Genomic DNA, 27,544 nt, shown 5'->3' on the forward strand with positions numbered 1-27,544 from the left:
CAGAAGTATGTGGCCATCACTTCAGCACTGTCCAAATTGCAACTCGACAGCTGATTGTCTTCCGTTTTATTCCAAACTGCCATTAAATCTTCATCAATTCATTTTTTTACATTTAGAATCCGCACAACAGTCTTGTCAAGAGTCACAACAACGCACTGGCATGTGAAAATAGAACAATCAGAGGCTAGTATATTTGGCAGTAGACAAAAATAGACCAATTAAAGGCTAGTATATTTGGCAGTAGCCCAAAATAGACCAACCAGAGGCCGGTATCTTGAAGTAGAGACACACTATGCTATTTTTATTTGGGTATTATAGAAAAAACTGATTTGTTAGACGTAAATTGGGGATTCCCTGTGTGCTACACGCCCACACACCATATGAGAGCCGTGGCTGACTGAAACACAGCTTACAGATCCATTCATGCACAAAGTCACCCAAACTCAGACGAGTTGATAAATGTATTCAATTAAGTTGAGGAGAAATCCCTGAGCATTTCGCAACCAGAATTAAGTTGTGTTTGCAACTATTCCCAGAAGATTGACTTTGTAAACAGTACAACATAATATCAATGTGAGCATTTCCTGGTTCTCTGACAGCTGACTGCCGAGCCATGGCAAAGCCATATATGTACGGACTATAATCCCCCCCCCCCCCCCCCTTTTATTTTCCCTTCAGGCATGACAAATCCAAACAAACATACAGCATTTATATGTGTTTACAATTAATTCAACCCGAAAAGAAAAGGGCAAATCTTGTGGTCATGATGACAGTGAGTCAAGGTCTAGTAATTGAATGAGAGTGCATCAAAAAAATCTCCACTTTTTAGCAAAATATCTTCTGTGCATGTGCATAGTGAATGAATGTTTGTTTATATTCTGCTTCTCATTGGATTTCTAACCCAGTGCTGTTTATTTACGGATTTTACCAGGCTAATGAACTACATGTTTTTGATGTAAATAACCAGTGTTATAAAGTGGACACCTGTGATTTATAGTCCAGTGTAGCTTATATATGAACAAATATAACTTTCTTGAAACATTTGGTGGGTGCGGCTTATGGCCTAAAAATTCCGGGGGAAAAAAATCCTTTGATGAGTGCAGTAATCTAAAAACAAACAGAATAATAGTCTTTAAAATCGCTCCAGTATTAGAGAAAATACATTTATGAATGAATGAATGCCTTTATTGTCATTGCAAATTGTGCAATGAAATTGGATGCTGTTTAAAAATAGTAGAAGTGCAAAAGTAAAAGGCGTAGGGTTGTTCTGATCATGTTTTTTTGCTCCAGATCCGATCCCGATCGTTTTAGTTTGAGTATCTGCCGATCACGATATTTCCCGATCCGATTGCTTTTTTTTTTTTGCTCCCGATTCAGTTCCAATCATTCCCGATAATTTTTCCCGATCATATGTATATTGGCAATGCATTAAGAAAAAAATGACTAAAACTCGGACGAATATATACATTCAACATACAGTACATAAGTACTGTATTTGTTTATTATGACAATAAATCCTCAAGATGGCATTTACATTATTAACATTCTTTCTGTGAGAAGGATCCACGGATAGAAAGACTTGTAATTCTTAAAGGATAAATGTGACTTTGTATATTGTGACTAAATATTGCCATCTAGTGTATTTGTTGAGCTTTCAGTAAATTATACTGTAGCCATTTAACTGTTCTGTCCAAATGCATGATGGGAAGTGCAACCACGACTGTGCGTAGTGGCACCAATTGATATATCTTCTCTGTGTTGGGAAATAACATAGGGTGTTAAGAAAAAGATCAACTACTACCTTGCTTCCCCACATTGCTTTCCACGATATGTCTAATTGTTGAGAGAAGGATTGTAAGGTTTTAGCCAATTTAAAAAAGCCTTCAAAGACTGCCAAAATTCACTCTACGCATTTTACGCTGCCTTTTAGCTCTATAAATAGGTATAACGGCGCCATTGTAGATTGGACGCGACAATGCGTGAGTAGCTCATGCAGCGCATACGTTAATTGCGTTAAATATTTTAACGTGAATAATTTTTAAAAAATTAATTACTGCCGTTAACGCGATAAATTTGATAGCCTACTTTAAGCCAAAACTAAAGACTCTGGATGAGTGTAAGACATTTTTTCTGTAATGTTAAATACAAATAGAAAACGATTTAATAAAAAAAAATATATATATATATTAAAAAAAGGCATGTCCGATATTTTTTTGCCGATTCCGATACTTTGAAAATGACGTGATCGGACCTTTAAAAAGGAGTAATACAGAAACTACAGAAATCTTAAAATATTTACAAAAAAGGAAAGAATAAAATGAAAATATATGGAAATTTTAAACACTCTTGTGTTAGTTTCAGCATGCATACCTGGCAAAAATACTCTTTGTAAATAAAAAACAATAAAAGCAAGTACAAAATGTTATCTATTGTTAGCTAGTGGTCGACTACATGAAGTATGAGAGGGGCATGGCTGTCAGTCAACCTTTATGGTTCTAGATACTGGACCACTGGTGCCATAGTTAGTGAAAGATCAAATCAATCAATTAGTAAAAAAAAAATGTGTCTAACTAATATGTAAAAGTGGCTGGTTTTGCAAGTTGTGGCTGCGTTCTGTTGATCTTGTTATTAGGTCATGGCTTTCCCTTGCCGTCACTAACACGGTCACCTCTTCAGCTGTTGGCCATAAGTAGGTTTGGACTAAAATTAGATATTGATTCCCAACTCTTAACAGCCTGACTGGCCAGTTGGGTAGTAGACAATTTGAAAGATCCTGCAATTTATAGAAATAACTAATTTCGAAAGTACAGTAGTACTACTGTCTGTAGGGCTCTCATTGGCTACCACTGACAGCCACATACAAAATGGATTGTATGCCAAATGCCGTCAGAAATAAAATAATATAAAAAGTTATGTAAAAAAAAAAAGGCCAAATAATTCACAAATTTGATGCCTCTCATGTCAGGTTGTACGAGAGACCCCGCGTGTGCCATTAGATGAATCTCTATCGACGTGTGAGAGGACTCCTGGAGAGGAGGAGGAGGAGTCGGGCCTGCCAGTGACGCCCCACGTGGGCCTCGGCCTCACCCCCTCCCATCAGGACAAAAATTCAGAGAAGAATCTTCAGTATCTGGTCCGTATCTGCTTTATCAAAGATAACTAGCTTCCATTTATTTCCTTTTGACATATAAGGGGAAATGTATGTAAATCATTATATTCAGATGCGTGGCATTAAATCCTCTATTGTAAGCACCAGTAAAAAAATTATTTTAAAAAGGTTTGTTTTGCAATTTAAATTCTGTGGTGAAAAAAAATACCCACAGATTTTCATACATATATTTCAAATTATTGTACAATTATAATACTTGAAGTCCTGTTGCCATAACATAAGCTGATTTCTCTTATGCTGGCCCTACATGTAAGCTGCCTTTAGAATAATTAAACCACAAGTAAGCTTTGTAATGCCTCATGGAAAGTCTGTCTCGAAAGCAAAAGCCAATACATTTCTCTGTGTACACTGCAAATGACCCGTGTCATGCACAAATGATCATTATATATATTTTTTTCCCTAAAATGTTTTTACTATATTTTTATAGGATGGGGACGTGAGGCCAAGGGGCAAATTGTAGCACTGCTGAACAATATCTTGCAGCCCCATTTGACATCCAATTGTAGCAATTTGTGATACCAAAAAAATTGATTCTGAGATATATCGCGATATTACGTCACACAATTCTCGTATAGATACAAAATCCATCTATATCGATCCTTACACTTATGTTTTTGGTAGAAATAAACAATTCATTGCCTGCACTTCTACTCCCGTCCACTAGTTGGCAGCGCACAAAAGCGTTGCCTTGCAGTCTGCTGTTGACTAATCTGAGTTGAGATTTGTGCACATCGCCCCCTAGTGGTTGGCCGCCATTACTGGGGTGTTTGCAATAGGGCTGCTGCTATCGATTATTCAAGTAATCGACGAATCTATCAATTTGTTTGTTTAAATAATCAGGTAGTCTAATTAGGAACATTTCATACGTTGCGGAATAAATTTTAGGAGGTGTACAACAAAGGCTTGCTAATATTACACTTTCAAAAGAGCATTAAATGCGAATACAAAATAAAATTGTGTGTTGAATGTTTTATCAATCTATGCAGAATTGCACTTTTATTTCACATGAGCAATAAATGTATTCAAAAGTAACTGAGAATACTTGAGCTTAGCCTCAAATGGTATTTAAAAAAAAAAACACCCAACTAAATAAGGATTGAAGTACAACCAAAGAACAATTGGCTAACTTTCATAGCAAAAGTCCACTAGTTTAAATGCCATAATTTTTGTTGTTGTTGTTGTAATTCAAATGCTCTTAACTAATCGTTCAAGCAGATATTCCCACACAAAAATATATTAATATACTTCTAAACTAAATTACATATCCATGAGCAAACATAGTAGATCAGACAAAAACTTACAACTTTATGTTGGTCTAAACAAGAAGCAGCTGGATCCAGCCATGTTGGATGAGCAATGTCATATTCACTGTTGCCCCTTGAGCGCAGTGTATCCACGCAAATCAATAAAATTAAATGCAAACACTTTCAAAACAAACCATTACAACACCACTCTAACAGAATCCTCGAAGAGCAAAATTGGATTCAAAGCTTTTTTTCAAATCGTTTTACTCAAGTTAATTAATTGTTGCAGCACTAGTTTACACACTTATAGCACCCTAGAGTCAGTCATTGTAAACAGTAACGTTAGCTGCTGTTGGCTTTGTGCTGCAAGTGCCACACCTCAGCAATTGTGGGCAGAGTACTTCCGGTCGTTTTGCTCGGATTAGTCAACAGAGATGAAGATATGCGATGCCCCGAAGCACGTTTTATAAGTCTGAAATTTGGGCTCATATTGGCTTTGACTGCAAAAATGGAGGCATGGAGTATTTAGACCCCTACATTTAGGCAGGTTTGGACTAAAGCAGGTTTGCACTAAAAAAGAGAAAATATTGTAATGAAAGCCATATGTTGTTAAGTCATACTGTAAAACAAATGCATGTTTACCTAAGTGTTGGATGAGATTTCAGGAATAAATTGATTTAAATGTACTTTTATACATATGTGGAGATTAACGGGAGGCAGGCGGGGCAGTGCCCCACCCCCAACCCCCCTTAGTGGCTAAAAAATGTCATTGCATGTAATCGACTTTCCTATATACTGGTATAGGAGTTTAAAGTAAAGAGCTTGGTGATAAAATGTTGTCTATAAACGTTGTAAAGCAATAAAACAACAAAAATCAATAAAATGAACAACAATCTTACAAAGTGTTTCATTATGGGCCAAAATTATTTTTCGAACAGATCATTTGAGTAGCACCTTAGAGAGATTCCTTTGCTCTGCTTTGCTTAGCCAAAACTACACCTGAGGAAGCAACATGGATATTTGGAATTTCTTTGTTTCATGTTTTGCCTCTTACCTTATACAAAAATCAAACTCAACCTTTGCTTTTATGTCTTTTTTAATTAGTTTTATTAATGTTTTTCAAAAGTGATATACAAATCTCGCAATAATGGTCTTCAAATGTAGCATCAGGATTAATCTGAATCGAATCCTAACCTGTGAATCCTGACATGAATTGTATCAAGGAAGGATCCATTTTTGAAAAATAAATAAATTAATAAATAATAATAATAATAATAACCTCACAATGCTTAACTTTTTGGCTGCTATTAACGGCAATAGAAATAGATGTATTTTTATAATAGATGTTTTCAATATCAATTTCCCTCTTGTACCAACTACCACAACACATATTATGTGACCTGAGCTGGCGTTGAATGAGTTAAGTGAATGATAAGTTCTGAATACATTTCTACTGAATTGACCACATAAAAATTGTTTTAAATGTAATTAGGGTTAGGGTTTATTGGATAGGCTCACCATATCAATATGAATGATGAAGAAGGCTGACTTCGTTTGGATTTACTTGTTTGTTGCTATTGTTTTAGGAGAGTGAGCTGACAAAGAAGAGAAAAGAATGTGAACATTGTGAGCATGAAGCAAAGAAGCGGCAGAAAAAATGCCTTGATTTGGTAAGTGATCCTCTTGCAGTTTTTTTTTCTTGTTAAGCTTTCTGAAAGGCTACCAATCTGCATCAAACATAAACCCTCATTGGAAAACTCCCTGGTATTTCCGTGACAGGAAAGCCAGCTTGAGGATGAGAAAAGCAAAAATGAGAAATTAAAGGAGGAGGCAGATCTCCTCAGGAGGAAGGCACAGCTGCTCGACCAGGTTAGTCCAAACGCCTACTGTCACTTAACACCTATATTGTTTAGGCAGGTTAGGGTTAGGGTTAGTATGTATATAAAATATACAAGTATATGTAAAAATCAAATACCGTAATTTCCCGAATATAAGGTGCACCCGTGTATAACGTGCACACCAAATTTACTTGTAAAATCTAGGGAAAATTACTGTACCGTGTATAACGCGCACCCTAATTTTAGCACCATTAAATAGAAGAATACAAGAAAACAAAGCTTGTGTACAGATACAGAAATGTCATTTTACTGACTGGTGAAACACAGCACCAGCAGAGCACATTGGTAGTTCAAAACATTACCGCAAACTGACAATATGTACGGTAATAATATGATCTTACAACCTCTTCAATTTACCAGAATCCAGGAGAAAAAAAACAGATGTGACTTTTCTTTTAAAGGCTGCTGTATAACTTGCTCGTTTCATCATGATGAATAAAGGTTTCTTCCATGGATTGATACTGTAAAATAAAAGTGAGGATTTACGTCGGGAATCGGAAAGAGCGCATCGCTGTACACTAGACTGCAACAATAGGAACTATTGTTATTTGGGTTTGAGTTTCCAGAGGGACAGATATAGTTGACGGACACAGGAAGTCTGTGTTGTGTTACGTTTGTTATGGTCCGAGTTGCGGAGCTGCAATAAACGTTGACTTAAATGAGTTCAATAAACTAAATTCTGTGCTTAATGAAGAGTGAAGAAAGCAGAATTTAACACAGACTAAATCATTCGACCAATCAGAGTGAAGTATTACCGAAACAAAATGGTGACGTCATGTACCGTAATGGTCGGCAACGGATCACCGCATACGTTTCTTCAACACATGGCCGTGTCAATAAAAAAGAAATCGGTCTTATATATATATATATTTCTGTCTCCATCCCTGTACCCGTGTATAATGCGCACCATGATTTTACAAGTTGATTTTGGGGGAAAAAAGTGTGCGTTATATTCGGGAAATTACGGTACTTAACATAACTTTCTAGTGTAACGTAACATAATGGCCTTAGTTATATTAAAATCTGGTTTAGGAGAAAATCAATAACAGTTTGAACAATTGAAATGATTGTTTTTCAGACTCGAGTTGAGAATGAGGAGTTGAGGGAAGAACTCTCTAAAGTGACCGCTCAACACAATTCAGTTCTCGAGGAGAACCAGAGACTCTGTGCCAAACTGGAGAACTTAGAGCAGGTCCTAAAGGTGGGCAGTTGGTCCCAAATTTATGTCCATCAAAATTTTGACTACTCTCTTCACAACCTTAACATTCATATTTTTGTCTTTATGAGCAGCATATGCGAGAGGTCGCTGAGCGAAGGCAGCAGTTAGAATTGGAACATGAGCAGGCTCTGGCTATCCTTAAGTTCAAGCAAGATGAAATCAAACGGTTACAGCGGGTAAGAACAATACCGGGTCCTTAAAAAGTCTTTAAATGTCTTAAATATAAAATCCAGGTAATCAAGGTCTTGAATTGTCTTAAATTCCAAAAGATGTGTTTAATGCCAGGGATGCTACCAAATTCCTCCATTAGAATATAGTTAGCTTACTGGCTGATATTGACAGCGTTAGACATCCAATTAATTTTTCCTGGATTGGACGCCTAGCGCCCTCAATGGCACTTGGGGACATTCTTGAGTCACTCCTTTTTCAGTAACCAAAAATCAACAGGAACTGACTTGTAAATGCCCCAAAATCAACAGGAAGTGACCCGTAAATGCTTCAACAGGAAACGAATTGACCAAAAATCGACAGGAAATGATGTCAAATGCCCCAAAATTAACTTGCTACCCGGCATTGGCTGCCACTGATGGCAATCGATGTCCCATCTGTTGGAAATGGGAAGGCAGGAAAGCGTTCGCTGCCATTCCGCCCGTTTCAAACGAATTGGACGTCTACTGGTGATAAAATCATTCCAATTCACAGATGAAGGATGAAAAGAGCTTGTTTTTATATTTGAGTTGTTTTGTAGAACACCCTAAAATGATCGATAATGTTGTACCGCCATATCGTGAGACCCTTGCTATCGTGAGCAAATTGTATCATGTACCCTAGTGCAAAGACGTTTTCGTTAGGGACACTGGGGGTCCAGGCTGTCAAGTCGCACATGAGGAGAGAAAACCACTGAAATAAAATTAGGTTTTGTCTGCGACATGTTTTGGTCTTAAATTATATTTTTAAGGTCTTAAAAATGTTTTAAAAAGTATTACATTTGACTTGATGACTGGACCCCCTGCTCCCCCTCCCGCCAACACGCACACGTAATCTCGCTCACAAAACCCTGCCGACACAAATACAACATCCCGCCTCCACCACCCCCTTTGAAGAGGAGGGATATTAGAAGTTTTTTTTCGGCCAGCACAAGCCACTGTAAGCAATGTAAAAAGATGTCAATGTTGTGGAGGTGGGGGAAACACAATTGTGCTACTAAAAATCAGACCTGCATCAGAGTTGGCATTGCATTAATCTGTGTGAACTTGCTAACTTGCAAAATTATTGTGGCCAGGCCAGCCATCACAAGTAATACTGAAGTCAAGCTGGCCGTCCCTCATATGGATTATTGTTTGCATTATGTGCATTACCGTAAGGCAACGCGGTGGCTTCAGAGTGCAAGTCCCAAGAATGGTTCCATTTCAGAGAGGCACTGACATGAACATTAACTGACATGAAAAAAAAAATCTGTGAAATGAATTCATTCGAGTACTTTGGTTCGAGTCTTGGGGTAGCCTAGGATGCCTCAGATGTGGATCTGTCTTTGGATATCTCTGGATATCTCTCTCTTTTATATTACAATACTTTAGTTTGAGTCAAGGAGTGCTCCAGTGTCCCCCAAATGTGGACCCATTCCTTGGATAGCTCCCCATTTTTTTTTTGATAAAGGGACTTGCACTTCATAATATTTTAGTAGTTTGGGGGAAAAAAAAAAAATTGAATGTAACGTATCACATGAACAAATTCACATAAATATTTGTATAAATCAATACAGATTTATTTCGCTTTGATCATTGCGCCTATCAATTAATTAGGTTCATATTCGTGAGAACTGTGGCCCTGACCCCCGTTCAATAATCGGGTTATGCTGTTATATCGTCCCTACCAATGTTGAGACCAAACCTATGTCCTTGGCAAGAACCCTGACAAGTCTTTAGCACACAACTGTTAAATGGGGGGTTTGTACCAGCAGGAGGCAACCTTTACGCACTAATTAATTACCATTCTAAATAGTTTTAGCAGAGAATTGAGTGTTTTATGGCAAACAAACCAAGGAATCATTTTTTTTTTTTTTTTTTTTTGTTAAATAGGCTCAATTGTTTGCCAAGAGGGAGCATGAAGGCGTGGTCCAGATGTTGGAGGTAAGGACTTATTCCACTTATGTAAAATACACTGTAGAGTGTGGGACATCTCTGCAATGTATTAATTTACCAATACCAAATTACCTTTTCTTTAATTACTGTTTAATTACCTGTTTAATGGACTTGTGACTATTTTAAAATGTCATCTAAAAAAAAAGTGGCCGCTAGAACAGTGTTTTTACCGTGTGAAATTGAGTTTAAGATTGCAACGGTGATCTAACACTCACCCCATATTTGTTCTTTAATGAAATATATATTTTACTTTAGGAGTTGACTCAGCTTGTGTTGCGGAGGGAGCTGGTAGAGTATAGTTGCCCCTGTTATAATATTACTTCCTGTTGCTTTGCTTCTTCCTTGAACATTCTGTCCCTTTATTTGACTGAAAAGCATCATATATAAAGTCTCAGCCCTTCCTGAAAGCATTAGCTGTGTTGTCAAATCCACACACTTGCATTGGCCATTATTTGACAGATTATAAAAATAATGGCAGGCAGCCAAGATAAATTCTGGTGACACTGCCTCCTGACAGGATTTTCTGGCTATGAATGCTGTATCCTACCTTGTGGTTTCAGAAGCATGTATTTGAATGTCTTTTTCACCCCTTTTCTTATATCTGTGCTAACCAGAGTACGCTGGATTGCATGCAGGTACTGTTGACTTTTTTAACCTGCTTGATTAATACCCTTCCACAATCCTTCCTAACCTCTGTTGATAGAAAGACAAAGTGTACCTTTATTAGGACTATAACGTTTGAAATTTAGTCATTGACAATTTTTTAACTCTGTATAACTCTTTATAGGGCACGTGGCTATTTTTGCGAGTTAACCCATTGCCTGTCATTGATGGTAATAGCTGCCCAATCCATTTGAACTGGGAGGTTTGGCAGCAAATGAACGTGAAATGAACAGCAAATGTCAGCCCTCCCAGTTCAAATGGACCAGTCGTCTACAAGTAACAAATTCGTTAATTCATAGCGCAAGGCTGTAACAAGCCAAACAATTGGACATCTGTCATGTCAATGGCACAAAAAACCTGGCTTCCACATATGTGGTCATCACACAATATGACTCCAAATGTTGATGGCCACTTATGTGGACACCAGGTGTCCATTATGATTGTATTTATTTTTTTAATTGATCATTATTCTTTAGAAATAAATGGATTTACAAATCATTAAAATTACTAAAAAAATAATAAAAACTTAAATACATTCTGGCAATGTAACACTCGAAAGTTGATTGGAGTAGAGTTCAGTGAGGCCCTATATTTCCAGGTTATTAGTAGAGTTAATTGTGATTTGGACAGTTCGAGCTTTAAATTGTTTCCATGTTTTAATCCATTGTGTCTTCAAGTAATTATTCTGTGCACCACAGTATTGCATATGTGAAATAATGTGTGCGTAGGTGCTGCAGACAGGAAATGTTCAGTTTTTAATGCGTAGGCAACCAGGAAATCCCCACCGCAGGCCCAAGCTTTGAACATTGTTCCAAATATTGTTTGTCGTGGTGTTCATTTAATGTTAATTTGCCCTCCCAGTCCAAATGTATTGGGTGTCTAGCACCATCAATGGCTGTCAATGAGTTCAAAAGTGCCCTATAAAGGGATAAGTATTTGTGTAGCTAGTACTGTTGACAGTTTTTTTTTTACTCCCAAAGACTAATGAATAACAATGTTTAATATACAGTGGTATGAAAAAGTATCTGAAACTTTTGGAATTTCTCACATTTCTGCATAAAATTACCAACAAATATGATCAGATATTTGTCAAAATAACACAGATGTAAAAACAGTGTCTGCTTTAACTAAAACAACCCAAACACTTAAAGGTTTTCATATTTTAATGAGAATAGCATGCAAACAATGACAGAAGGGGGAAAAATAAGTAAGTGAACCCTCTGCCTAAGGAGACTTAAAGAGCAATTGAAATGAATTTTTACCAAACAATTTTTAGTCAGGTGTGTGCCCAATCACTGATGAGTGGTTTAAAGCTGTCCTGCCTACTATGAAACACACACCTGGTAAGAATTGTCTTGATGGGAAGCATTGTCTGATGTGCATCATGCCTCGGTCAAAAGAGCTGTCCGAAGACATGCGATCATGGATTGTTGATTTGTATAAAGCTGGGAAAGGACACAAAACCATCTCAAAAAAGTCTAGATGTTCATCATTCGACAGAGAAGTTGTCTACAAATGGAGAGAGTTTGGCACCGTTGCTTCTCTCCCAAGGCGTGGCCGTCCACCAAAGATGACACCAAGAGTTCAACGCAGAATACTCAGAGTGGTAAAAAAAGAACCCTAGAGTGTCTGCTAAAGACTTTAAGAAATCACTGGCACTGTCCAATATATGTGCGCACATCAACTATACGTAAAACTATGGCCAAAAATGGTATTCATGGGAGGACTCCTCGGAAGAAGCCACTGCTGTCTAAAAAAAACATGGTTGCTCGTTAAACATTCGCAAAACGGCACTTGGACACTCACAGAAGTTTTGGCAAAATATTTTGTGGGCTGATGAAACCAAAGTTGAATTGTTTGGGCGTAACACGCGTCATGTGTGGGGGGAAAATGGAACAGCTCATCAACATCTCACCACTTTGAAGCATAGTGGAGGGAGCATCATGATTTTGGGCTGTTTTGCTGCCTCAGGGCCTGGACAACTTGCAATCATAATGGAAGAATTGATTCAAAAGATGTTTTGCAGGAAAACATGAGGCCGTCTGTCAGACAGTTGAAGCTAAAAAGAGTATGGATGCTGCAACAAGACAATCATCCAAAACACAGAAGTAAATCAACTTCAGAATGGTTTCTGAAGAACAAAATACACGTTCTGGAGTAGCCAAGTCAAAGTCCAGACTTGAACCCCATTGAGATGCTGTGGCATGACCTAAAGACAGCGATTCATGCCAGACATCCCAGGAATCTGACTGAACTCCAGAAGTGTTTTAGTAAAGAATGGGCCAGGATTAGTCCTGATCGATGTGCCAGACTGATCCGCAGCTACAGGAAGCGTCTGGTTGAAGTTATTGCTGCCAAAGGGCGGGGGGGGGGCACAAAATATTAAATGTGATAGTTCACTTACCTATTTTTTCCCCTTCTATCATTGTTTGCATACTATCCTCATCAAAATATGAAAACCTGTACAGTAAATGTTTGGGTTGTCTTAGTTAAAGCAGACAGTTTTTTCATCTGTGTGATTTTGACAAAGATCAGATCACATTTGTTGGTGATTGTATGCGGAACTGTGAGGAATTCCAAAAGTTCAGATTCTTTTTCATGCCACTGTATGTATATGTACAACATATACTGTGTATGGAAAGGTTTTTTTGCTGACTGCTCATTTGCTATCAAAATTCCACCCCCATTAAAAATAAGATTTATTGTAATTTCTTTTTAGTGTATAATGTAAACCGTAAACACACTTTAAGCCTAGGAAAAAAAAAACAATTCTGGTTGTTAAAAAAAAAAAGGAACATACTGCTCGGTAGAACTGTTAAAACAGGTTGAGTTCTACCCTATAGAAGTTGATTATTTTTCTTCTGTTCAAACAGCTTTTTAGTTTACCTTATTTGCAATGCGGGGTGAACCATTTGTATGCACCGAATCATCCTCTTGAGCGAAGCGACGAGCTTAACAATATCATTAACGCTTTTGTGCAGTCGAAGGTGCGAGATCTGGAGGAGAAGTGTCGTAGCCAGAGTGAACAGTTTGGCTTGTTGTCCCGAGAGTTGGAGAAGTTCCGACTGCAGGCCTCCAAGACGGACCTTGCTGGCGCCGGCCTTCTTAACCACCCCAGCCTCTCTGTTTTGACAAATGGAGTGGGCCTGTCTACAGAGCGAGGTAAATCACACGAATGAATGCTCAAACCACCCAACTTCAGTCATTAATTAATAGGTTTTCTGTCAAGTTGTTTTATTGATCACACATATGCAAAATGAATTTTGCTACAAGGTCGACAAAAGAAAGTATACTTCTTTTGACAGTTCAGGGTTCCCAGTCAAAATGGATTGGACATCTATAGTGTCGTCAATGGCACTGAAAGATGAGCATACGCAGCGAGTACTCCCACTTTAAATGAATTGGACATCTATCATTGACAATGGCAGTCATGATATTTATTTAAATGTTTTGTTTCTTTCACACATTGTTGAAATAAAATACCAAAACCCAGTAAATATTATCTTATTTCTTTATTTTAATGTATTTTTAATTAATTCTTTATTTGAAATGTTTAGTCATTTTAAAAACTTTTCTAAAAATCATATTTTATATTGACTATCGTGCAGACTAGTATTACTAGATAAGAGTGGATTAATACACTCTGCTGTGCGTGCTATTGACATAAGACTAATGACATATACGGTACATTTTTACATTCTTCTATCATGACTAGAGATAGACCGATATATCGGGCCGATATTTGGAAATTTAACGAATGTCAGTAATTGATCGGCCGAAATCATCGATGTGAAAAAAGTAAATGCTGCTGGAAGTGTGAAAATACAGTTCAGGTGTAGACATCAGGCTTAGTAATCAGCCGCAAAAGGATGCATACAACTTCCCGGACACCCCGCATAGGTCAGTTAAAGTCAAAGTTATTAAAACTTACCATTACATGTAATTACATTACATGCAGAATGGGATTTCTGAACATTGAGCTCATTTTGAATATATTTGACTACATATGTTAGATCTGTTAATATAGCTTTTTATTGGCATGCTAGGAGGGGACTATTGACTTGTGTTAGCTTAGCCACTCTGGACCCCTGAAAATAATAAGAAACTAACAAACTATACAGATTTTTTTAGAATCAACTGCACAGATTAATTAACTCCCCAGCCCCCCAAACCGAAGATTAACCCTAATGTCAAAAATCCTGAACTTCCACTTTACAGTTAACATGACAGTCCACGATTGGCAGGCGTTGAAGCTTTGATCTTGCCAGAGAAGCTTGGCAGCGATTTTGGAACAACTTTTTTTTCTGGAGAGCGATTTATTAAGTCTAGGAAATTCAGGCACTTCTGGAGTTATTATTTTTTATTTGTGTGATTCGATAAACATTCTTTAGGCATTTCAATGAAGTTCAGTGTTTGCATTACTCTTTTTTTTTTTTTTACGCCAATTATTGCTGCTCCAAAAATCTGTAATCGGCCCCTCTAACTACTAATAATCTGTATCGGTCCAGAAAAATATCAGTTGATCTCTAATCATGACGTTTGATAAAATTGTTTCATTTCTTTCCATCATGTAGATTAGTCTGCACACTCGCTAACATTATTTTTTAGATTGAATTTCCTTTTGCCACCTTTGGGCATGATAAATAAACCCAGAAAATGTCTTAATCGTAATATCCTTCTGTCATCTACAATACAAATATCATGTTTATATTCACAACTGTTTGTATTCACTCTGATAATAGTGCTGGTTTAGTCTCTTTCACTCAGTTAAGTATTTCTGGCATGACTCATGCTAATTTAAGACCATCTGGCTGACACAGAAGGGTCAAATTCTGGGCAAATCTAACAACTTCACGCATCTCGCTCGTATGTTTTAGACTGCACAGATGGCTCATGGGATATGGAGTCTCTGAGTGAAATAGCCTTCTGGAGTCTCGAGGGAGGTGACACTCTCTCATGCCCTGAGGGTAATGATACTGTATTTTTTGGTCCCCATGACTCATATGTGTTGGGCGTTTTCACAAAAGCATGGCATGCATTGTACTAACCTGTCATCTCACACAAACTGTCCAACGCTGGAACACAATTTGCATGAAACTCTGCTTGATAGCTGAGGTGAAAACTCTCTCTGGAATCTGTTAATCCCCTTACTGATGCTGGTGTGACACATGCTACCACAAGGTAGTGTGACCTCTGACTACAGACAGATGGAGGCAGGATTTCTCTCCACTGTTTAATCAGCCAGGTTCAACCTTGAGCTTTCTGCATGTTAACCACTGACCTCACCCACCTAGTCACTCATGGATCCAACAGGGCTACCTGTGAAGAGAGATCATGTAAAGTGGATTGTGGATTACCGCTGTCCTGTCTTTCTCACCTTCTTCCCTGTTAGATGTGGCTGCTGCACTACGTTTGGGGACCACTCCTCATGCCGCAGGGCTCTCCAGGGTGGAGCGTTCGCCGATCACCAAGCATCGAGAACTTCCCACAATTAGTGTCAGCAAGTCATCCTCCAGCAAGTCTGAGACCGCAAACATCACCCCGAAGTCAGACACCCACCTTAGTCCGCACAAATCAAGCCCAACTCATGAGGTATAAGATACGTAAATATTCAACACACTGGACTGCCAATGATGGCACTAATGAAACAATTAATTTTGAATGGGAGGTGAATGAACGTTCATTCACCCCTTCCAGTCAAAATAGATTTGACTTCTAGATTTCGCTTACAGTAAATATTGTTCACTTTTTAATTTTTTAATAAACTTTTTAAAATTAAAAATGTTATCTGCACAGTTTTTAATTAAAGGGGGGCAAATCGGTAAACTCTTTTTGTAATTTATGGGATTGACTAAGTGTAAGTATTGCCTTTATTTTTAAAATGACCTTTTTTTTTTTTTTTTTAAATTAAAAAAGAAAACGGTTAATGTTCGTAGATATTTGGACTGTATATATTTTACATTTTATTTTTGTCAAAAACATGAAGTCGATACACACAAGTCCACACAAAATGATGCAGTGGGGTGGATCTGGCCCCCGGGCCACCACTTTGATGCACCTGCTCCGGCTAAATATACACAAAAATGTAAATGTTTTCCATAAATTTTATGTGACTTAATCTGTTCATAGGCCCTTATGTTTTTGTGCTTACTTTGTTGTGTGACAGACAGGTTAGGTCAGAGGTCTTATCCTGTCTGCAGGTCTCCTTTCAATTCAATAAAGCTCATGTTTGGTTAAATAATCCACCTACCACTGGATTATATGGGTCATACGGTAGTAGTTGTAAAAATGGTTTACCGGGGAGCTATAAATATACACTCACTGTGTAATGTGTTATGAGGATGAATGGAAATCTACACTCCACATATCTTTCAGACCCTCAAACAACCACTGCCCCCCAAATTTTTAGTGTTGTTAAAAGAAAAAACATCCTGTACCTGTACGTTATATTATGTAATAATATTTCCCATGTTTCTTCTTGGAATATTATTAATGTTAATTACAGTGATAGACAGCAAATTCATTTTTACTGAGTTTATCACTGGTAGACATAGATTGGACATGTATTGCTGTCACTGGCAGCCAGTGAGTTTTTACATTTCCACTCTGCAAGATAAGCCAACATTGCATTCTGTCTTAACCCTTCAGCTTCTCCCAATTTTGATGTTCTCAGGTGGACACAGCCAGTGAGGTGGAGGAGCTGGATGTTGACATGGCCCCTGCACCTTACGCTGCCAGCAGAGGAGCGTCAAAACTCCAGGTTTTTATTGCACGATACAGGTTTGTACATTTGTAAATAAGAATCCAGACTAAAGTGTTATCTATCATTATCTATCTAATGCACTGCTAAATGCATGTTAAACAGCTATAATCCTTATGATGGCCCCAATGATAACCCTGAAATGGAGCTACCACTCACTGCTGGAGAGTACATCTATGTGTATGGAGGCATGGATGATGACGGCTTCTATGAAGGTAGGTCTTAAGACCTATTTTATTCCCGCGACTTTTTACACGACAACAGTCGCATTGCATCACGTGACGTGGCTCACGCAGCACTTCTGTGTAGACTGGAAGGGCGAATGAATGAATATGCTATTCAAATGAAATGGACGTTTAGCGGAGTCATTGGATGCCAAATTAGTTAAAATTTTATACGGGTTAGCAAACATAATAGCAGTCAATGTGAGGATAAATCCAGCTTAACAAATACAATGTTTTGTTTACAATTTCATATTTTTTGTGAATGTTCTTTTTTCCCCCCAGGCGAGTTGGTAGATGGAAGGAGAGGGCTGGTCCCCTCTAATTTTGTGGAACGCGTATCGGACGATGATGTCATGGGTACTCATCCACCAGAAATTGGTGACGTTACCCACAACTCCTTGCTAGACAGTAGTTTGCACAGTGCCAGCCACCAGCATCACCTCCACACAAGTGTCCGCGCCTCAGATAGGATAGAGGCCTCTTCTATCTCTGGCCCTGCCTCAGCCTCTTCCAATTCGGCCTTGGCTGTCCCAGCCCCCCTCACCAATGGCCTGGACTTGGATTTGGAGGAGGTGGGAGTGGACACTGTGCCTTACCCACGTAGGCTTACCCTCATCAAGCAGCTCGCCAAGAGCATCATCATCAGCTGGGACCCTCCGTTGGTGCCCGCTGGGTGGGGCAATGTGTGGAGTTATAATGTGTACGTGGACCAGGAGCTTCGGCTTAACGTGCCCTTCGGTGCCCAAACCAAGGCAGTACTTGAGAGGCTGGACATCAACCTCAAGGCCTATCGGGTATCTGTACAGAGCCTGACTGAAAAGGGCCTCTCGGACCAGCTCCGCTGCAGTATGCTCATTGGTAGGGATGTTTGTGTGGCCCCTACACAGCTGCGTGTGGACAGGGTCACCGCCACCTCTGCCAACCTGTCTTGGCTACCCAGTAACAGCAACTACGTGCACATTGTGTCCTTGAACGAGAAGGAATGTGAGCTGGTCAAGGCTGGCTGCTATTCGCTGTGCCTCAATAACCTCTTACCCAGCCTGCAGTACACGGTCAAAGTGGAGGCGCGCCCACACCGTACGCCTTGGGAGTTACCCGCGGAGCGACGAGAACGCAGAAGTGCCAGTATCAACTTCAGCACACATACAGCAGGTCAGAATTTTGTCTTATTGCAGATGTTGACGATGCTTTTCCATTTGCATTTACGTACATTGCTACACACAGGGGTGAAAGTGGGCGGGAACGGTCAGGAACGCAGTTCCGGTATAAGATTTAGGTCCGGAACGCTGTTCCAGTATACGGTGCTTTGATTCCGAAAATATGACGACAACTGTCAAAACGCTATGTAAAAAAAAAAAAAAATACAAAGCTGACACACATGCATTTCATCTCCAAGAAGAAAACAATCTACCAACATCAGATTTACATACACAAGTGTCAACAACAAGCATAATAAAGTTCTTGTGTAGCGTAATCCGTTTCCACCGATATTTATTATTTACAGTATTTTATTCCATGGACGGCATGGAGGTTTCCCCAGCTGCTGCAGTTATCGGAGTCTGACGATGAGGAGTCATGTCAATGTGCGAATGCACGCAGCAAAGCAAAACGCCTAGACTAATTTATCCGTTCAATTGGCTGACATACTGACATGTGACCACCAGAGATAGTTAGCTCTGATTGGTTCTAATGTGCATTTTTTTCTGAAACAAGAAAAAAAAAAAAAAAAAAAAAAAAAAATGGCAACGCAACAGAAAATGGATCAAATCTTTAAGAGCAGGGAAAGAGTTAAGGTGGCTTATACATCATATTTAGTTTTATTTGCTCTGATGGGGAGGTTCAGAACATCTTAGCTGTCAATTTTCACTTTTGGCTCATATTTGGTCATTTATGTTAGGCTACTTATTCGTTTCCTTATGATTTAAAAAAGTCATTGTTTGTGGGATCGTCAAAATACATTCCATTTCGCTCTGCATAATATGTCATTTGTACTTATTTTTCTGAATGTATGTTACTTCTATCTTTATGATTAAAAAACACAACAAAAGGTAAATGTTTACATCATCTTCAATTTTAATATATATCCTATGTTCTTACGTAGTTAAAATTGAGATTTGGCATTTAGTATGTGAGGAAATGAGGGAAAATACAAATTAGCAGATGAAGGTTCGGTTATAGGTGTTTTTGTTAACTTTTATTTTGCAAATAATTGAAAAAATACAATTTTGAACGAAAATCAGTTTTTGTATGTGTTATATAAATAACTGACCAAAACAGTTTTCTTTACATTTCAGTAGTTTTAACACCCCCGAAAAAATAAAAAAAAATAATAAAATTTCTGGTTCCGTGGCGACCTTCACGTCGGGGAGTTCCAGCAAGAAGTTCTAACCACTTTCACCCCTGGCTACACATGATTTTAATTCTTAAAATATTATGGTACAGACCTGACACATAAAGATGAACACATTTAATAGTTGGGTTCTGATAATCTCAACACAGAGGGACCACACAATTTATTGAGCATTCATTGAAATCACTGGCTGCCATTGACGTTCTAAATTTGGATGTCAATGGCATTGAAACATGATCATTCACAGCAAGTCCTCCCAGTTTAAATGAATTGGATGTCTATATTTGTCAATGGAATGCAATGAGTTATATACTATGACATTAAAAAAAATATTTAAAAAAAAAATCATATATTTTTTAGGTTGTTATTGGGGGACATAACTAGTGTTTGTTTTTATTCGTTTTAATTTTATTTTTTATTATCATTTTATACATTTATCATTTTATGTATACATTTTTAAAAAGTATATATAAAATTATGACTAATAAGAGAAATCATTAAATATAATTACGGTAAGCTCTGGTGTTAGGCCACACATACATATATATGTATACCAAATAGGTGTCGGACAGTACAGTGAACTCATGATTCAATACTGTGACGATATGTGGCCCATGACAATAATAATATCACACAAAATACTCATAATACACAGCATCTATGATATACGATATATTGTAAGTCCATGTGTGTTGTAATGAAATATCGACACTTGCCTTCAGTCTATTAATTATTTATTGTGACAGAGAGCACATCAAAATATTGCAATATCGATTTTTTTTTTCTCCACCACTAATACTAACTGTTAATATTGTGGCCTAACTGAACCAAAATGTGAGGTCCATATATGCATTTTAATGACCAAAAAGAACTGGTATTAGATATGAGTATTATTTTTCCACTGGATTTTTTTTTTTTTTTTTTTTTTTTTTTTTTTGTAATTCATTCATTGTGTGTCCGATCAAAAATATGTTTTACAAATAAATGGAATAAAGATCAAATGTAATTGTTATTGATATCGTAAAAGATAGGACTAGCCCTAATTTTTTGTGGCGATTCTTCAAATTGTCTCCCGGTCTAAATATGAGTCTGAGCTGTGAATAGTCACGGGCCAGACAGAGGAGGACCATGAACGCGTCACGTTTACACAGTTCTCTTTTATTGAAGGGTTGGGGAAGCACACATACAACAACTGGGCAGGCGAAAAGAAGGCAGTAGTACATATACTGTATGGGCTAGGCAGAATTTGGGGCTCCAAAAACACAATGCAGGTCAAGTTATTGAGGCAGGAGAGCAGGCTGAAGTCATGCAGGTTGAGGATCGAGTGCAAAGCAAGCAGGTAAAAGGGAGGCTTTGCAGACGGTCTGACAGATTGGAAATGAAAACAGGGCTTTAAGTGCACAGGTTTATTGGTGAATGAAGCGGTGCTATTGGCTGGGCTATGAGGAGGTGGATTGGGAAACGTGGGGCCAATGGAAGGCAATCAGCATGCAGCAGCAGGGAAAGGCCACGAAAAGTTGTTTTTCTATACCGTATGTGCCCTGCGAATGGCTGGCAGCCAATTCAGCGTATAACCCACATCAGGCCTTAGCAAACCTGCGACTCGAATGAGGTTAAGTGCTACAGAGAGTGGGTGGATGGATTGAATTTAAAAATTTGCATACACATTTATATTTGTAAGTGTATAGCAAAGTAGTGTAGAATTAGTAGTGATACTGATTACATTTGATCTAGAATAGTAAACAGCGTGATCTCTGAATCAAATTCACAATTCCTCAAATTTGCTTAAGTTTCATGCCCACAGTCTGGAAACACAGGTACATATGATCTGTCAATATCTGAATGTCCCTTTTAGACGTGTGGTTGTAATTGCCTCTTCATCATCTGACTAGATGTTCAAACAAAAGTACTTCATCCTCATTACTGGCAATGATTATGCGTAGGCCCTCCTGATGCTCCACTTGACGTACAGTTGGACCACGGTCCTTCACCGGGTATTGCCCTCGTCAGCTGGCTGCCGGTCACTATCGATTGCACTGGAACCTCCAATGGAGTGCGTGTTACAGGATACACGATATATGCAGATAAGAAAAAGGTATTATTATAAACTGAAACCTTTTTCAATAAGCATGTTTAAATCAGTCATGTCTTTATTCTGCTGTTCTGTCTTCTCTAATCTAAGGTGCTGGAGGTGTCTTCTCCAACAGCTGGTAGTGCTTTGCTGGGCCCCTCTCAGATCCAGTCCCTCCAGGCAGCTGAGGAGCTCACTGTTCGCACCATGTCTGTACACGGGGAGTCTTGTGACTCTTTTCCAGTCAACGTCCCCTCTAAGATAGCTGCTATTATGGCCGGGCCAGTCGCAACCGCCCCAGTAGTGCCACCCCTCTCGTGCAAGCCCGTAGGGCCTACCGACCTGTCTTCGTTGCTTACTTTCGGAAACTCTGCTGCCAAAGTCTCCGCGCTGCCCTGCCCGTCACCTCAAGAGAGACAAATTTCTGGCCTCGCGGTGGAGTCTGCCAACATCTGTCCTGTCCCGCACTCAGAAGTGTCATCCGCCTCATTTGTAAAAGCCTGGGCCGACCCGACGTCTGCTCTCACGGATACGTGTGAGGCTACAGTACCTGTGACAAAACTCACCACCCCAGTGGTAATCCTCACGCTATAATTCTATGCGATTCAAAGCTCGTCTACTGGTTGATGTATCCAATTGACTGTTTTTTCCCTTTTTCAGATTAACGTGACATCCCCTACTTCATCGGCTCCTCAAGCGCCTCCTGTATTAGCATCCACACAGACACCAGAGGTGGTGCCAGCGGTCACTTTGGACCCACGCAGAGATGCAGACAGCCCTGGAACTATACGTCCCTTTCCATCCATAACGGAGTTCATTGAGGATCCCTGTGCCAAACTAGGAACGCCGGAGCGTATCCCCACACCTCCCAAAGCTCCTATCACTGACCTTCTTAACCCTCTGGACACATTAGTCCTGCGACCTCCCAGTACGTCTCCACTGGACTCTGAGGTTGAGGAGGAACAAGAGAACAAGCGCTTAGTGTCAATCGAGGAGTTTTTGAGACAAGACCAGGATCCAGTTTACACAAGGACGCAACAGGTTAGTTCTTTAGTGATGATAACCTCTTGGTTCCATATTATCAAAACATCATAACTCTCTCAGTGCCAGTGATGGTGATAGACATCCAGTCATGTGGCTCGTTCATCCTTCACCTATGAATTTCATTGAGTTTATCACTAAAAGCCATTAATGGCAGCTAATTAATTTATCAATATACCGCAAAAGCTGAAGTATATAAAGTATAGATGTAATTAAAATGCTAAGATTTAGAAAAAAAGACAATAACTGAAAGATGTATAGTTAGGTAGTTATATTATTCAACGAGAAAGATTTTGTTTCTTTGAATTTATTACTTTTTGGGGGGGGCTGACAGCACAAATGAGGTAATCGGAAATTGGACCGATTGCATCTTTTTTCAAAGGATCGGGGTTTTGATTTAAAAAAAATATATATATGTTTTTTAGGGCTTAAAAGTAACAAAATCATCCATCATGTACATACATCTACTGATGCATTTGGACACATCTTCAGTGATGTTCCTGGAATCATCGGGTGTTTCGGGTCCTTCAACATCATACACCCTCCTCCAGGTGACCCAGCCGGGGTTGATCAGACCCCAGCTTGTGTCCAGATGGCGAGCTACCATGGCTCTCCTCTCTTGAGCCACAGCCGTCTTGATGTTCTGTCTGCCGCATCGGTTATACTGCGGATGGCTCCCCACTTCCTTTCTCCCTCGATGCCTAAAACATTGAAGGCCTTGGCTAGAGAACGGGCTGCGAGACTCCTACATCTGACTTCAACTGGGAGACACCATGATCTCCACCCAGCTTGCTGGCAGTCACTAACCAGTCCCAGGTACTTGGAAAGTGTCCTTGCAAAGTCTTCCTCAAGCCGATCTTCCCACGGGACCGTTCGCTCCAGCAACACCACTTGTTTGGTGGACTCAGACACGAGGACAATGTCTGGCCTCAGGGTGGTGACAGCGATGTGACTGGGGAACTTCAGTAGTCCACCGAGGTCCACCAATAGCTGCCAGTCTCTTGCCAAAGCAAGAATCCCAGATGTTTTTCCGGCAGGGGCTGCCTTCTCCCCAGCTTTGACAAAGGTGATGGTTTTCCTTGAGGGTTGGGCCTGCTTTGCCCATACCAATCCAGTGCTGATAGCTTCAGCAATGGTTTTAAGGACTTGGTCATGCCTCCAACGGTACCTTCCATCTTTAAGTGCCTTGGTGCAGCTGCTGAGGATATGCTCCAGGCTTTCTCGCTTAGAACACAAGGGGAAAGCTGGTGTTTCGGTTAAGCCCCAAGTGTGCAGATTTGATGGGCTGGGTGACAAATCGTTGACTGCCTGGATGAGGAATCTAATGCGCTGAGGCTCAGCTTTCCAGAGCTCCGCCCATGTCACTTTCCTCTCCATTGCATTCTTCCATCTTGTCCAAGCTCCCTGTTGTTTCATTGCCACGGCCATGCAGGATCTTGACTCCTCTTCGACTGCCCTAACCTCCTCCTGAACTAGGCGCTTCCTCTCCTTTCCCTTGATGTTCACCTGGGGGGATGGGAAGGACCCTAGCCCGGCTCAGCCCTTTGTGACCACACCCACCAGGTTCCTATGGCTAAGCCTGGCCTCGGCTTCTTGGACCGCATCCTATGCTTTCCACTTTCTGCCAGTTCTTACTTGGATCCCAGCGTTGGCCATTTTTGGGTCACTTGAGTCCCTGTACTGCAACATTTCTCTGGCGCTTGACACCTTGAATTCCTCTTCCAGGGACCACAAGGGCAGCTGAAAAAACAATGGCATGGCAAAAAGAAACAAAAAAACAAAAACAAAAACAAAAAAAAATATATATATATATATATATATATATATATATATATATATATATATATATATATATATATATATATGTTATACTCCGCAACACTCCCAGAAAAAGCGGAGGAGGAAATACTTTAAACAGTACAGTACTGTAACATGTTGAGAGCTTTTGTTAAAAATATATATTTTTTTCGCTATCAGATCAGGATTCTTTTTGGGCAGATTCTCAAAATCTTGGACTCGGGTGCAAAAATATGTGATCGGGACATCCCTACTTTTTTTTTTTTTTTTTTAATACAGTATAACATTTCTAGCCTATATATGACAAATGACTATTTTGGGAATTCAAAAAAACATCAACAAACCCATAAATGCATGAACACATCACATTATGGGTTTGGGGTGACAAAACACAAAGCTTCAAATACTTTTATTTTTCATTATTTTGGAATAATAATGGGGCCCCGGGGCTGAAGAAACTTTGAGCAATAACTCAATAAAAGTTAGAAACCGCTATTTTATCACTCACCATTGCTCTTCAACTTTTACAGCCACAGTTAAAGAACAGCTCTGATTCATGTTTATTAATCAGGAGATTCTACAGTATAATTTCATCATGTAAAAGCAGAAAATAAAATGTAAGAAAATGACTTTTATCATGTTTCTCTCAACTTAGAGCTATGAAAGAGGTTTGGTCGAGCCACCCAGTGACTACCTAGCTGACAACAGCCGCTCAGACCTTTCTGACATCCTAGAAGAAGAAGAAGAGGAACTTTACTCTGATCAGCTTGTTGATGCGCCCGCCAGGGGATACACAGTTACAGCCAGCAGGGTATGTAGGAACTATATGTAACTACAACATATTTGTTTCTACCTGCTGTTGTGTATTCAAAATACTGTATTTTTCTACACACTTGATTGTGATTCTTGTTTTATCTTTCCTTCTGCATGATTCGATCGTCTTTCTTTTTTGCTCAACTATATGGCCTTTCTCGCTGGCCCTTCACTGTCAATCCTAGTTAACCAAATCGGAGCCATCAGACAGCGATGAAGATGTTCTTGAGAGGATCCTCAAGTTACCCCCTCAGGCGTTCCGCAGCAAGCAGCTGTTCAGTATTCCTGAGGTGACTGAAGAAGAGGATGGTGGTCGAAAAGAGCCTTTACCTCACCACGTACAGATTCAAATGCGACCCAGCCACCTTCATGCCAGTGATGCAGAACACCTTGCTCCCACTCCACAGTGTCACCGCCATTCACATGTTCCCCCTCAGCACCACCACTTCAATAGATCCCTCACCAGGCAAGGACCCTTACAGGTCAAGCCCAAGATGCATCACAGAGTCCACTATTTAGATACAATCGACACCATCGGTCATCCCAGTGAAAAAGAAGTGCGTTTATGCGAAGATCTGACCGACAGGCGAGTATCGGTCCGATGTCCTCCGCAGTGTGCCCCCAACAAAGACAGAGCGTTACTCAGAGGGTTAGGGGACCGCCTTAGGAGGGAGGCCATGCTCCGGAGTCAGAAGGCTGCAGCGACAGCAGCTAACCCAGCCCATGGTCCTACCCCGCCAAGACCCTACCCAGTCAGTAAAACAGTACACACCGTGAGGTCACCCATAAGTCGTGGGATGGAGATCGATGTGGAGTACGGCACGGATGACAATGAGGAAACGGACGTGTGTGCTTCTGGCGAGGTGGTGCTGGAACAGATGAGCTCAGAGTGGTGGATCGAGGGGGCGGAAATGAAGCACCGAGGACCTTCTTACCGCCAAGGAACAATGACTGAGTCCTTGGTAAACATTATTGCAGCGTTGCCTTAGCAACAGTCTTTTCCCAGAAGTCTTGATCCTTCCCTTTGAATCCTTTTTAGTCATTTGTAGAACTGTAGAACCATTCACTGTAGAAAGACTATGTAGATAAGGAGTCCCTCTGTTCGCTGGAAATTGCGTAAACTCTTTCAGTGCCATTGATGATTATAGAAGTCCTATCATGGCAAGGCAAAGGCAAGCCAAATTTATTTGTATTATTTGTATAGCAAAATTCAACACAAGGCAATTCAATGTGCTTTACATCACAAGAAGGCCATAAAAATCCCATTAAATCAAAAGAACCTAAAAACAAAGGCAATCGAAACAGAAAATAAAATTATACATAAAAATCACATTAAATTGAAATCAAAAATGGAAAGCAGAAAAGGAATGAAAAGCAAGTAGCTTGAAGTTTAAAATATGTAGACAGTTATAGATATGCTGTGATAAACAAATGCATTTTTAGCCCTGATTGAAAGGTGCTAACACTTTTAGCACACTTCAGACCTTCAGGTAATTTGTTCCAGAGGTGAGGAACATAATAACTAAATGCTGCCTCACCCTGCTTGGTTCTTTTTCTTGGAACAGACTGGTTCCAGGCGACCTTAGGGGTCTAGATGTTTCATAGGGATCCAATAAATCAAACATGTATTTTGGTCTTTAAGGCCATGAAGTGTTTTGTAGACGAGCAGTAGTATTTTATAGTCTATCCTTTGACTCACTGGAAGCCAGTGTAACAATTTCAAAGCCGGTGTAATGTGGTCCAATTTCCATGTATTTGTAAGGACTCTGGCAGCAGAATTCTGTACTAGCTGTTGCTTCCTGACTGATTTTTTTTTTTTATCAAGACCTGTAAATATACCATTGCAATAGACAATCTACTGAAAATGAATGCATGCTAGGGCTGCAGCTATCGAATATATTAATAATCGAGTAATCGACTGAAAATTCTATTGATTAATCGAGTAATCGGATAAAACATTTTTTTTTTTTTTTTTTTTTTTTTAGGTATAGAGCAATTATAAATATACATGAGAAGAAAAGACATTTAATCCAATATTGAACCATTTTCAGTCAATTAATGTCTTTATTTTCGATGTACATTGTTGAAAACAGCCAACAATTGCATTTCAGATGTGACTAGAAAAAAAGATAACTGCTTTCACTCAAAAAAAGT

General features: G+C 39.5%; 1 protein-coding gene across 22 annotated transcripts in view; it reads left to right on the forward strand.

Moving 5' to 3' along the window:
- The window catches only part of LOC130906179 (peripheral-type benzodiazepine receptor-associated protein 1), a 75,434-nt gene that overhangs the window by 25,711 nt on the left and 22,179 nt on the right, over positions 1 to 27,544 (forward strand). For 10 of the 22 annotated variants that reach the window (XM_057820171.1, XM_057820172.1, XM_057820177.1 and 7 more), the window contains 20 exons: positions 2,966 to 3,133; positions 6,000 to 6,083; positions 6,193 to 6,282; positions 7,390 to 7,512; positions 7,602 to 7,706; positions 9,609 to 9,659; positions 9,927 to 9,959; positions 10,286 to 10,306; positions 13,316 to 13,496; positions 15,212 to 15,301; positions 15,727 to 15,926; positions 17,008 to 17,114; positions 17,200 to 17,309; positions 17,601 to 18,470; positions 21,459 to 21,485; positions 21,612 to 21,763; positions 21,851 to 22,315; positions 22,400 to 22,780; positions 25,233 to 25,388; positions 25,576 to 26,352. In XM_057820171.1, coding sequence (XP_057676154.1) covers positions 2,966 to 3,133; positions 6,000 to 6,083; positions 6,193 to 6,282; positions 7,390 to 7,512; positions 7,602 to 7,706; positions 9,609 to 9,659; positions 9,927 to 9,959; positions 10,286 to 10,306; positions 13,316 to 13,496; positions 15,212 to 15,301; positions 15,727 to 15,926; positions 17,008 to 17,114; positions 17,200 to 17,309; positions 17,601 to 18,470; positions 21,459 to 21,485; positions 21,612 to 21,763; positions 21,851 to 22,315; positions 22,400 to 22,780; positions 25,233 to 25,388; positions 25,576 to 26,352 — 4,191 coding nt within the window. The remainder of the gene's footprint in view (positions 1 to 2,965; positions 3,134 to 5,999; positions 6,084 to 6,192; positions 6,283 to 7,389; positions 7,513 to 7,601; positions 7,707 to 9,608; positions 9,660 to 9,926; positions 9,960 to 10,285; positions 10,307 to 13,315; positions 13,497 to 15,211; positions 15,302 to 15,726; positions 15,927 to 17,007; positions 17,115 to 17,199; positions 17,310 to 17,600; positions 18,471 to 21,458; positions 21,486 to 21,611; positions 21,764 to 21,850; positions 22,316 to 22,399; positions 22,781 to 25,232; positions 25,389 to 25,575; positions 26,353 to 27,544) is intronic. The other 12 variants (XM_057820190.1, XM_057820175.1, XM_057820181.1 and 9 more) reach the window with 12 other exon arrangements.

The sequence above is a fragment of the Corythoichthys intestinalis genome, chromosome 18 (assembly GCF_030265065.1).
Source record: "Corythoichthys intestinalis isolate RoL2023-P3 chromosome 18, ASM3026506v1, whole genome shotgun sequence".
In the NCBI taxonomy this organism is placed as follows: Eukaryota; Metazoa; Chordata; class Actinopteri; order Syngnathiformes; family Syngnathidae; genus Corythoichthys; species Corythoichthys intestinalis.